Source organism: Lucilia cuprina, chromosome 2 (genome assembly GCF_022045245.1).
Source record: "Lucilia cuprina isolate Lc7/37 chromosome 2, ASM2204524v1, whole genome shotgun sequence".
NCBI lineage: Eukaryota > Metazoa > Arthropoda > Insecta > Diptera > Calliphoridae > Lucilia > Lucilia cuprina.
In genome coordinates this window covers 63,201,628-63,214,667 of record NC_060950.1, presented here as the reverse complement: position 1 = coordinate 63,214,667, position 13,040 = coordinate 63,201,628, and the positions used below count along the sequence as shown (strand labels likewise).

At 34.5% G+C, this 13,040-nt stretch overlaps 2 protein-coding genes across 2 annotated transcripts; both read right to left on the bottom strand.

The window, feature by feature from the left end:
• Positions 1 to 4,058: 4,058 nt before the first annotated feature.
• On the bottom strand, positions 4,059 to 5,026 carry LOC111674590. The gene has a single exon (XM_046954731.1). It carries the CDS (start codon positions 4,461 to 4,463, stop codon positions 4,074 to 4,076), a length of 390 nt encoding a protein of 129 aa, XP_046810687.1. The 5' UTR covers positions 4,464 to 5,026; the 3' UTR covers positions 4,059 to 4,073.
• A 2,866-nt stretch (positions 5,027 to 7,892) lies between these two features.
• LOC111674624 (probable chitinase 10) lies at positions 7,893 to 13,034 on the bottom strand. Its single transcript, XM_046952729.1, is given in 7 exon segments — positions 7,893 to 9,118; positions 9,121 to 9,497; positions 9,554 to 9,764; positions 10,357 to 11,724; positions 11,782 to 12,061; positions 12,123 to 12,308; positions 12,369 to 13,034. Coding segments are annotated over 7 exon segments (3,684 nt in total). The 5' UTR covers positions 12,630 to 13,034; the 3' UTR covers positions 7,893 to 8,117.
• Between the last annotated feature and the right edge of the window lie 6 nt (positions 13,035 to 13,040).

Sequence of the window (13,040 nt, the reverse complement as noted above, 5' to 3'; positions counted from 1 at the left end):
AAAAAAAATAAGAAAAATTGTGAAAGCTTGAAGCATGTAATTTTTTATGTTGTTTTAGCTGTCATTAGTAAACATTATCGGTCACATCTTTTGGAGTACAACCTCCAAAAATACGTCACGGAAGAAATGTCAGACTGGCGATGAGTGTGTTGTAAGAGTTTTTAGGTTTGTTTAACAAGTTTTATGATCCCTTAATGATTTTTTTCAAATGTGACACGTACATTTTATCTTTTATTTAAAGTGTTTTTGTTGCGTTCTGGTAATGACTGTTGTTGCTATTGTTGGTATTTCTTTTTTTTTTTTTTGGTATCGTTTAGCTAAAAATCATAGCAATTTGTTATTCTACTTATATAAATGTTTAAAGTCATTTAATAAGCTTAATAATATCCAAAATTACAAAACCACATTTTGAATGAAAGTAAAATATAATTCACTAGACAGAATTTTATAATTTTTAAATAATTACTAAACATTTCAAAAAATTAATAATTCCCTTTGGTATACCTTCTCTTCTATATCTTAAGCTTTTATATACATATTTACATTTTATTTATTAATTCAGATTTCCATTACAATACTTCTTCTTACATTATACAGCAGCCTGCTCACGTTTTCTTTTATTTTATTAGTTATTATGAGCAGTTTACACTTACATACTGAAAATATGTTTTTATAAATGGATTTTGCTTTGTATTAAGTAATTGTGTTATTACCATATAATAGCATTTGGGAAATTTATGTTGTAAGAAATAAAAAGCCATAAAAAAGAAACCACAGCAGTCAAACTGTTTAGTGCTGGGAAACTACCAAATGATTCTATTGCAGTTTTATAGTTTTATGATCTAAACGAATGTAAATTATAGTGTTGATAATGGAATGTTAGAGAATTCCTTATAATAAAACTAATTTCTATCTTTAACTCAATAAAATAAACTAGAACTGAAAAAGAAATGAACTAGAACTAGAACAGAACTAGAACTGAACTAGAACTGAACTAAAACTGAACTAGAACTGAACTAGAACTGTACTAGAACTGAACTAGAACTGAACTAGAACTGAACTAGAACTGAACTAGAACTGAACTAGAACTGAACTAGAACTGAACTGGAACTGAACTAGAACTGAACTAGAACTGAACTAGAATTGAACTAGAACTGAACTAGAATTGAAATAAAACTGAACTAGAACTGAACTAGAACTGAACTAGAACTGAACTAGAACTGAACTAAACTGAACTAGAACTGAACTAGAACTGAACTAGAACTGAACTAGAACTGAACTAGAACTGAACTAGAACTGAACTAGAACTGAACTAGAACTGAACTAGAACTGAACTAGAACTGAACTAGAACTGAACTAGAACTGAACTAGAACTGAACTAGAACTGTACTAGAACTGAACTAGAACTGAACTAGAACTGAACTAGAACTGAACTAGAACTGAACTAGAACTGAACTGGAACTGAACTAGAACTGAACTAGAACTGAACTAGAATTGAACTAGAACTGAACTAGAATTGAAATAAAACTGAACTAGAACTGAACTAGAACAGAACTAGAAATGAACTAGAACTGAACTAGAACTGAACTAGAACTGAACTAGAACTGAACTAGAACTGAACTAGAACTGAACTAGAACTGAACTAGAACTGAACTAGAACTGAACTAGAACTGAACTAGAACTGAACTAGAACTGAACTAGAACTGAACTAGAACTGAACTAGAACTGAACTAGAACTGAACTAGAACTGAACTAGAACTGAACTAGAACTGAACTAGAACTGAACTAGAACTGAACTAGAACTGAACTAGAACTGAACTAGAACTGAACTAGAACTGAACAAGAACTGAACTAGAACTGAACTAGAACTGAACTAGGACTGAACTAGAACTGAACTAGAACTGAACTAGAACTGAACTAAAACTGAACTAGAACTGAACTAGAACTGAACTAGAACTGAACTAGAACTGAACTAGAACTGAACTAGAACTGAACTAGAACTGAACTAGAACTGAACTAGAACTGAACTAGAACTGAACTAGAACTGAACTAGAACTGAACTAGAACTGAACTAGAACTGAACTAGAACTGAACTAGAACTGAACTAGAACTGAACTAAAACTGAACTAGAACTAGAACTGAACTGAACTAGAACTGAACTAGAACTGAACTAGAACTGAACTAGAACTGAACTAGAACTGAACTAGAACTGAACTAGAACTGAACTAGAACTGAACTAGAACTGAACTAGAACTGAACTAGAACTGAACTAGAACTGAACTAGAACTGAACTAGAACTGAACTAGAACTGAACTAGAACTGAACTAGAACTGAACTAGAACTAGAACTGAACTAGAACTGAATTAGAACTGAACTAGAACTGAACTAGAACTGAACTAGAACTGAACTAGACTGAACTAGAAATTATCAATATTTTTAAAATCGTTTTCTCAAAATACTGAAAATATAGTTATAAAATATTAAAGCAATAAAAACTAAAAAATTTCCCCTATTTTTATAGAATATCATTCCTATACACTTCATCAAAATTCACTGCAGGTTAGAAAAACGACAAAACAAAATCAAGATTTCTAAAAAGACCTTTTGATTAAAAACAACTATTACTGTCAATAAACTACGAATTTCCAAGATGTTTTTAAAGAGATAAACATAAACTAACAGAACATAAACAATAAGAAAAGCAATAATAAAAACAACAATTGTTTTTAACACTGACATATGTAAATAAAACGTAATGTTTTGTAAATAATAAAAAATGTTTAAAATTGTTTGTTTTTGTTTACAAAAACAAAGTATAAGGTTTAGCTCAGGATATATCAAATTACAGGATGGTAATATTACGAAGCTAAAAATAGTTATGAACTAAAGAAAATGCAAAAGAAATTCTAAGAATACAAAAGTAGTATAAACAAAAAATGATTAAACAGCTAAATAAATTACTTAAAAGGTAAAGAATTGAATTTAAAATAAAGATAAACAAGCATTATTGATAAAAAAGTCTAGAAAAGAAGGATTCTAAAAAAGTATCAGAACCAAACTAGAACTGAACTTGAATTGAACAAGAACTGAACTAGAACTGAACTAGAACTAGAACTGAATTCAACTAGAACTCAACTAAAACTGAACTAGAACTGAAATAGAATTAAATTAGAACTGAACTAGAACTGAAATAGAACTGAACTAGAACTAGAACTGAACTAGAACTGAACTAGAACTAGAACTGAACTAGAACTGAACTAGAACTGAACTAGAACTAGAACTGAACTAGAACTGAACTAGAACTGAACTAGAACTGAACTAGAACTGAACTAGAACTGAACTAGAACTGAACTAGAACTGAACTAGAACTGAACTAGAACTGAACTAGAACTGAACTAGAACTGAACTAGAACTGAACTAGAACTGAACTAGAACTGAACTAGAACTGAACTAGAACTGAACTAGAACTGAACTAGAACTGAACTAGAACTGAACTAGAACTGAACTAGAACTGAACTAGAACTGAACTAGAACTGAACTAGAACTGAACTAGAACTGAACTAGAACTGAACTAGAACTGAACTAGGACTGAACTAGAACTGAACTAGAACTGAACTAGAACTGAACTAGAACTGAACTAGAACTGAACTAGAACTGTACTAGAACTGAACTAGAACTGAACCAGAACTAACCAGAACTAACCAGAACTGAACTAGAACTGAGCTAGAACTGAGCTAGAACTGAGCTAGAACTGAGCTAGAACTGAGCTAGAACTGAGCTAGAACTGAGCTAGAACTGAACTAGAACTGAACTGGAACTGAACTAGAACTGAAATCAACTAGAACTCAACTAAAACTGAACAAGAACTAAAACTGAACAAGAACTAAAACTGAACAAGAACTAGAACTGAAATGAAATAAAATTAAATTAGAACTAAACTAGTAATTAACTGTATTACTAGAATTGAACTAAAACTTAAACTAAAGGTTAACTGAACAAGATCTAAGATAGAATAGAATTATAATAAAAAAATATTGAAAACATTAAGAAAATTATGAAAAAATTTTTAAAAATTATAAAGATTTCAATGAAAACTCACCTTCAAAACCTAATTTTTGCTGTTTAGCTTCATGTTTCTTCAAGGCCAATTTAATGGCCGCCAATTCTGTTTCTTTAAGATTTGAGATCAAATCAAAAGCGCGTTCTTCGCATATCAATTGGGTACCGGCCAACGGTAAACCCTCACGAGCGGCAGTAAATTTTGAATAATTTTGGGCGGGAATTACAGCACAAGAAGAAGGTGTCTTATTCGTATGAGCATCGTCCTGTGAAGCAGGTGTATTTGATAAATGGCAAGTTAAAGTTAATAACTTTTGTTGTGGTTGTTTATTTATTTCAAAACGGAGGCTTTGTTTTAACAAAGTTCGGCTAATTTGCCCGAAAATTTTTTGTGTATTATGCATATTGTATAAATTATTAATTCAAAAAACACACTTGTTTTGATTTTTTTTTAGTAATTTGCCTAAATTTTAAAGGCCTTCACTGTTGTTGGTTGTTTATTTTTTATTAAACAAAACACAATAATGAAATGACGTCACTAATATATTTGTTTTGACATTCGCTCTTTTACTCTTTAAAATTACTCTTAAATATATAAATAAAAACACTTTTTTTACTACAAAACGCGTTGTAATTGTTTATATTTTGTATAATTTAACTTCATGAACCGCTTTTTGTTCCTTAAATTCCGGAGTTTATTATCGTACTAAATTCTTGTATAGTTAAAATGAATCGTCAATGATGATGACTGCGTTTCGATTACGTAGATTGTGTAGCAGCCAGCAGCATTTTTGCTTACAAAACTGGTAACATTTAACAAGTATATCGTAAAAGCTTTAGGATTTCTTATATTCTATTAACTTTTTTCGTAATTTCTAAGCTTTTTGCTTTAACTTAATTCTCATTGATAAAGAAATGTTAAAATCTCACACTCCGCAAATGAATTTCGTGTATATGTTGGCAGAGCCCTGCGCCGACTAATAATAACGTCGTCGTCGGCGACTGACACTAAATATGTCGGCGTCGGCTTAAAATCAATTGTAAGCCGGCTAAGTTTTCAACTACGTTTAGTTTTTAAATTTTCAACGATTTTAACCCTTTCCGTGGTTTTGTCGAATATTTCCGATATTACAATAGACTCTGTTTTTAAGCATTTTTTGGTTATAATATTTAACTTTAGTTTTAATTATTTTCTTTTAGATTAAAATGAAGACTTTATTATAAATATAATTGAGATTTTGAAAGATCAGAATAATCAGATTTTAAAAAATTGTCACTTATGACTACTTTTTTAAAACGAAAAGTCAACTTTTCGACTTTTTGCATTTTATGAAAAGTCTACTTTTCGACTTTTTGCATTTTATGAAAAGTCGACTTATCGACTTTTTGCATTTTATGAAAAGTCGACTTTCGACTTTTTGTATTTAGTTAAAAGTCGATTTTTCGACTTTTTTATTTAATTAAAAGTCGATTTTTCGAATTATAATATTATATAAATAGTCGACTTTTCTACTTTTTCCGACTTTTCGACTTTTTGACTTTTTCTGACTTTTTCCGACTTTTTTCGACTTTTCGATTTTTTCGACATTTTAAATATTTCCGATTTTTTCCGACTATTTTTTTACTTTTTTTGGGTTTTTCCGACTATTTTAAAGTTTTTGACTTTTTTCCACTTTTTTAAAATTTTCAACTATTTTGACTTGTTTCTTTAATTTTCGAGTTTTTTTTCGACTTTTCGAATTTTTCCGACTTTTTCCAACTTTTTTCGATTTTTTTCGACTTTTTCCGACTTTTCGACTTTTTTCGACTCTTTCCGACTTTTCGACTTTTTTCGACTTTCCGACTTTTATTTACAATGTCGATAATATCTAAGGCGAAGCATATTCATAGAACGTTGAGCAAAGTTCTACAACGGCCAAATATCAATGAGCGGCTTATTATGAGATAAAAGAAAACTTGCTTAAATGAAAACAAATTAATTTTATATTGTAAAATTCCATAAATTTAGCGAAAGTGTTCTGTAAATTGTACAAAATATGGCGAAATTTTCAAACCGGATTAAGCTGAAAAATTTTCGGCGGCGACGGCTTTAACATTTTGGTCGGCGGCTAGGCTTAGTCGAATCGACGCAAGTCTCTGATAAGTGGGTTTTTAACCAGATGATAACTAACAGTGTTGTTGTATGTTATAAGGCAAAATAACTAAATATTGAAATAAATATGGCAGCTTGACAGCGAGTTAACACAGCTAGCAGCTTTTGTATATAAGAAAGAAAGTGGATGACTGTTAAATATTGTGATTTAAATATAAATTTAATTTGAAATTGCTATATATACTATATTTATAGTGAAAAACTTAGTTTCTTATATAACATTTTAAGTGTTTATTTTATAGAAACATATTTTTATTAAAGACTTTTGAAAAGAACTTAAAAATTATATAAACATTTTATAATTGATTAAGAAATGTGTAATTAATAAGAAATTTTATATATTCTCATTAATATTACTAAATTCGGTTCATGTTCTGGTTCTGTTTTAGTTCAGTTCTAGTTTAGTTCTAGTTCAGTTCTAGTTCTAGTTCAGTTCTAAGTCAGTTCTAGTTCAGTTGTAGTTCAGTTCTAGTTCAGTTCTAGTTCAGTTCTAGTTCAATTCTAGTATAGTTCTAGTTCAGTTCTAGTTCAGTTCTAGTTCAGTTCTAGTTCAGTTCTAGTTCAGTTCTAGTTCAGTTCTAGTTCAGTTCTAGTTCAGTTCTAGTTCAGTTCTAGTTCAGTTCTAGTTCAGTTCTAGTTCAGTTCTAGTTCAGTTCTAGTTCAGTTCTAGTTCAGTTCTAGTTCAGTTCTAGTTCAGTTCTAGTTCAGTTCTAGTTCAGTTCTAGTTCAGTTCTAGTTCAGTTCTAGTTCAGTTCTAGTTCAGTTCTAGTTCAGTTCTAGTTCAGTTCTAGTTCAGTTCTAGTTCAGTTCTAGTTCAGTTCTAGTTCAGTTCTAGTTCAGTTCTAGTTCAGTTCTAGTTCAGTTCTAGTTCAGTTCTAGTTCAGTTCTAGTTCAGTTCTAGTTCAGTTCTAGTTCAGTTCTAGTTCAGTTCTAGTTCAGTTCTAGTTCAGTTCTAGTTCAGTTCTAGTTCAGTTCTAGTTCAGTTCTAGTTCAGTTCTAGTTCAGTTCTAGTTCAGTTCTAGTTCAGTTCTAGTTCAGTTCTAGTTCAGTTCTAGTTCAGTTCTAGTTCAGTTCTAGTTCAGTTCTAGTTCAGTTCTAGTTCAGTTCTAGTTCAGTTCTAGTTCAGTTCTAGTTCAGTTCTAGTTCAGTTTAGTTCAGTTCTAGTTCAGTTCTAGTTCAGTTCTAGTTCAGTTCTAGTTCAGTTCTAGTTCAGTTCTAGTTCAGTTCTAGTTCAGTTCTAGTTCAGTTCTAGTTCAGTTCTAGTTCAGTTCTAGTTCAGTTCTAGTTCAGTTCTAGTTCAGTTCTAGTTCAGTTCTAGTTCAGTTCTAGTTCAGTTCTAGTATAGTTCTAGTTCAGTTCAGTTCTAGTTCAGTTCTAGTTCAGTTCTAGTTCAGTTTTAGTTCAGTTCTAGTTCAGTTCTAGTTCAGTTCTAGTTCAGTTCTAGTTCAGTTCTAGTTCAGTTCTAGTTCAGTTCTAGTTCAGTTCTAGTTCAGTTCTAGTTCAGTTCTAGTTCAGTTCTAGTTCAGTTCTAGTTCAGTTCTAGTTCAGTTCTAGTTCAGTTCTAGTTCAGTTCTAGTTCAATTCTAGTTTAGTTCTAGTTCGAATCTGTTGTAGTTCGGATCTGTTCTGGTTCAGTTTTAGACAATTTCAAATTGAACTCAATAATTTTCTTAAAAACTTTATTTTTTTATATTTATTATTTATTTTAAATCGTTTCGTGTTTTAAATTAAATCGTACATATTTTCTTATATATTTCGCTTAAAATTCTTTACCGAATTTTACTTAAAATCTAAATTTATTTAAAAAAATAATAATAATAAAACTGAGTTATTAATTATAATTTTTTATATATTGGCACAATACTAAACTATTCTCTCTTTCTATTTCTATTTTACCCTCTTTTTCTCATGTACAATCATTTGCTCTCTGACCGGGAATACCACGCAACTCTTGATTTAAAGTGCGCAACAAAGGATGTTTACCACAACCGCATCTGCCACGGAAATCGTCTAAATCTAAAGCCCAAACCATGCCACCACCCAAACGCATTTTTCGAACAAATTGCGATTTACGTCTTATATCATTGACATCATCATATGAAACCCATTGATTTCCACTATAGGCATAAGGACCAATTCTACCTTCAGGATCACGGATTACCGTCCAACCACCATTGCTAATTTGTTCACAGATTTCATAGTAAGCTAAGAAGCCTCCAGCTCTAGTAAAAGTACCAGCACGTCCGGGACCCACAGTTTTATCATTCAAACTGCGAGCATTGGTGTCAGCCAACGAGAAACTCTGTCCGTATAAAGGCATACCCATGACCAGTTTCTCGGGAGGCGTTCCCTTCTCTATCCAATAGTTTATACTGAAATTGCCATTGAAATAAGGATTTTCATCACCTTCTACATAGTACAAGGGAGCCACGTGTCCAGTTTGTTTATCCCAGTGACCATGGAAATCATAAGTCATGACTGCAATCCAATCAAAGTAGCGTGCCAAAGTGGGTACTTCATAACCAGCATCGATGACCTTTTTACTAGGAGAAACAGCAGCCGATAGCAAAAGTCCTTTAGGTTTAAAGGCCGCCGAAAGTTCGCGTACCAAAGCAGCAAAGGCCGCCTTTTCAGCTGCTGAACCCTTTGAACAATCTACTTGCCAGCAAACCGGATATTCCCAATCCAAATCTAAACCTTCAAAACCATATTTCTCACAGAACGCTAAAACACTTTCTATAAAACGTTTGCGGGCCAGCGGGTCCAGTACCAAGCGCGCATATTTACTGCCCAAAGAATCATTCCAGCCTCCTATGGCCACGGTAACACGTATACCCTTATTTTTATAGGCCACTACGCGCTCATAGAAACGATTGTCAATATCGGCCCAAGAATCGTGGGTTTTATGGTCAAGGCGTTACTATTTAAAACAGCAAAACCATAGACTATGTGGGTGCAAAGGTTTTCATCTATATCTTCTGGTACATATTTACCCTGACCCGGACGATACCAGGCCCAATTGGTGAAATAGCATACGACCTTATATTGCTCATTAGTATTTAAAGGAGGTGAAGGTGTAGGTTTGGGCCGAGCCACCGGTTTTTTATGAGGAGGTGTTATGGGTTTCTTGGTGGTTTTGGGTGGAGCCTTTGTGGTTGCCACAGGTTTAGTGGGCTTAGGTCTGGGCGCCACCGGCCGTTGAGTAGTTTGATCATTTCTTACCATACACTTGACAGCCTGAGGCCAATCGCAATGATTTTCATTCCAATACAAACCGGAGGGACATCTGTAGGAAGAAATAATGTTACTTTTTATTTTTTGTAAATTTGTTATTAAACTTACTTTTGTTCCACTAGTTCTCCATATTGACATATATAGTATTTGTTGCAGTCCCTCTCATGAGGGGCATAATTTCTACCCAAACATTCTTTTATTACTGGGCCCAGAGTAGGTTTTGTGGGTTTGGCTTGCATTTGTTGTGATTGCACCTGGGTTTGCGAGGTAGGTTTCGGTTTGACGGCCTGTGTCGAGGGATTTGATGAGGAACCAGCAACTGTAAGAAAAGAAAAAATATATATTTAAATCAGTTCTAGTTCAGTTCTAGTTTAGTTCTAGTTCAGTTCTAGTTCAGTTCTAGTTTAGTTCTAGTTCAGTTCTAGTTCAGTTCTAGTTAAGTTCTAGTTCAGTTCTAGTTCAGTTCTAGTTCAGTTCTAGAACAGTTTTAGTTCAGTTCTAGTTCAGTTCTAGTTCAGTTCTAGTTCTAGTTCAGTTCTAGTTCTAGTTCAGTTCTAGTTCAGTTCTAGTTCAGTTCTAGTTCAGTTCTAGTTCAGTTCTAGTTCAGTTCTAGTTCAGTTCTAGTTCAGTTCTAGTTCAGTTCTAGTTCAGTTCTAGTTCAGTTCTAGTTCAGTTCTAGTTCAGTTTTTGTTCAGTTCTTTTTCAGTTCTAGTTCAATTCTAGTTCAGTTCTAGTTCAGTTCTAGTTCAGTTCTAGTTCAGTTCTAGTTCAGTTCTAGTTCAGTTCTAGTTCAGTTCTAGTTCAGTTCTAGTTCAGTTCTAGTTCAGTTCTAGTTCAGTTCTAGTTCAGTTCTAGTTCAGTTCTAGTTCTAGTTCAGTTCTAGTTCAGTTCTAGTTTAGTTGTCTACTTACTCATCAATCTATCTTTAGTCTCCAACATGCATTTCGGATGCGGTCCTGGATAATTTCTCAAGACTCTATTAATAGTTTTCAACAATGGATACGATTCACAATTGCAATCATTTTTGAAATCATCTAAATCTAATGCCCATATCATGGCACCACCCAAACCCATGGCCTTAACATATTCCGATTTATGGCGTATCATTGGGGCATCATCGAAAGAGACCCATTGATCACGTAAGTAGGCATAAGGTCCCATACGTCCGCGTGGATCTCTTACCACATTCCAGCCTTTGTTGCGTATATAAGAACAAATTTCATAATAGGACAAGAAACCTCTTGCCCTAGTGGCCTCTCCTGCCTCACCACCGCCGTAAGTTGGAGCATTGAGATCATGATTTTTAGCCTCCGCCAAGGAGAATGATTGACCGTACATAGGCATGCCCATAATCAATTTACTGCGATCGGCACCCTTTTGCAACCAATAGTTAATCGAGAAATTGGCATTGAAACCTTCGGTACCATCGGGATGATCATACATGGGTGCCACATGACCGGTTTTCTTATCCCATTGACCATGATAATCATAAGCCATAACAGCAATCCAATCGAAATATTTCGTTAGCTGTGGTACATCATAACCGGCATCCACCACCTTTTGATTGGGTGAAACAGCGGCCGATAGCAATAAACCTTTAGGCCTAAAGGCCTCCGATAGTTCCTTAACAAAATCTGAGAAACCCTGCTTTTCATCGGCAGTACCCTTTTTGCAATCTACTTGCCAGCATACTGGATATTCCCAATCCAAGTCTAAACCATCGAAACCATACTTTTCTATAAACTCCATAACGTGACGTATAAATTTGGCCCTAGACGCTGAGCTTCTTACTAAGCGGGCATATTTATCACCAGCAGAATCATTCCAGCCTCCTATGGCTACGGTAACCTTAGTGCCCTTTTTACGATATGCTGATACACGCTCATAGAATTTATTATCCAAATCGGCCCAAGAATCGTGTGGTTGTATGGTCAAAGTTTGACGATTCAAAACGGCAAAACCATAAACTATATGGGTACAGAGTTGAGCGTCTATATCTTCGGGAAGGAATTTGCCACCACCTTGACGATACCAAGCCCAATTGGTGAAATAGCAGACAACCTTAAAATCTTGGTTAGAGGTAACACCTTCTTCCAATTCTTGTTCGGTAGCTACAATTTCCACCTCAGTTTCCTCTACATCATCGTTGGGATCTTTAATAGTTTCACTGGAAACGGAGCTGGATCCTGGACCAGTTTCTATCTCCATGGGATAAACTATCTCCTGGGAGTTTACTACTTCCTCTATGGATTCCGGTTCAGAAGCTGGTGTCAATCCCGCTAGAATTAAAAAAAAAATTAATTTTTTTTTTTTTACACAAAATTTCCAAAACTTACGTGTTGTTTCATGGTCCGTGGGTGGATCCTTTAAAACATCATGTATTTGCGTGAGCAGAGGATGTACCCCTTCACCACAACGATTGCGGAAATCATCCAAATCCAAAGCCCAAACCATGCCACCACCCAAATCAAGAGCTCTAATCAATTGAGATTTTTTGCGTATCATGGCCTTGTCATCATAGGAAACCCATTGATTACCTTTGCGGGCAAAAGGACCCATACGTCCCTGTTCGTCTTGTATCACCTCCCAGCCTTGATGTTTAACACGATCACAGATCTTTAAGAGAGTTACAATAAAAATAACACTTTCTTTCCTTTGGAGGTAAAATAAAACTTACTTCGTAGTAAGCTAGGAAACCAGCGGCTCGGGTAAATTCTCCAGCTTTACCGGGTCCGGGAGCTTTGGCGTTGAGACCATTGTTGCGTGTATTTTCCAAGGTAAATGATTGACCATACAAAGGCATGCCCATAACTATCTTACGTGAGGGAGCGCCCTTTTCAATCCAATAATTCAAAGAATAGTTCTAAAGATATAGAAAGAAATATTAGAAATCTCTCGTAACATTTACCTAGGTCCAACTTACAGCATTGAAATAATCAAATTCATCCTCAGGATGATAATACAAAGGAGCCACATGCCCGGTCTTCTTATCCCATTGGCCATGGAAATCATATGTCATAACAGCTATCCAATCGAAATATTTCGACAATTCTGGAACATCATAACCTGCATCTATGATCTTTTTGCTGGGCGAAACAGCGGTAGATAATAATAATCCTAGAGGTTTATACGCCTCCGATAGTTCTCTTACTAAAGCGGTAAAACCTTCCTTTTCATCTGGCATACCCTTTTTACAATCGGTTTGCCAACACACCGGATATTCCCAATCCAAATCCAAACCCTCAAAACCATATTTCTGCAAAAACTCCAAGGAATGTTTTATAAAGCGTGCCCTAGCCTGGGGACTACGCACCAGACGACTGTATTTATCGCCCTGAGAATCATTCCAACCACCCAAAGCCAAACTAACCTTAACACCCTTACTCTTTAGGCCACTAACTCTGGTATAGAAATTATTATCGATATCTGCCCAGGAATCATGGGTGCGCAAAATCAATTCAGAATAATCTAAGACAGCAAAACCGTAGACTACATGGGTACATAGATCGGTGTTAATATCATCGGGGGTATAACGACCTAAACCCTTGCGATACCAGGCCCAATTGGTGAAATAACATACCACCTTGTAGTAACC

Bases quoted from the DNA above. Each gene is read 5' to 3' on its own strand.
- LOC111674590 (XM_046954731.1), bottom strand. From the start codon at position 4,463: ATGCATAATACACAAAAAATTTTCGGGCAAATTAGCCGAACTTTGTTA.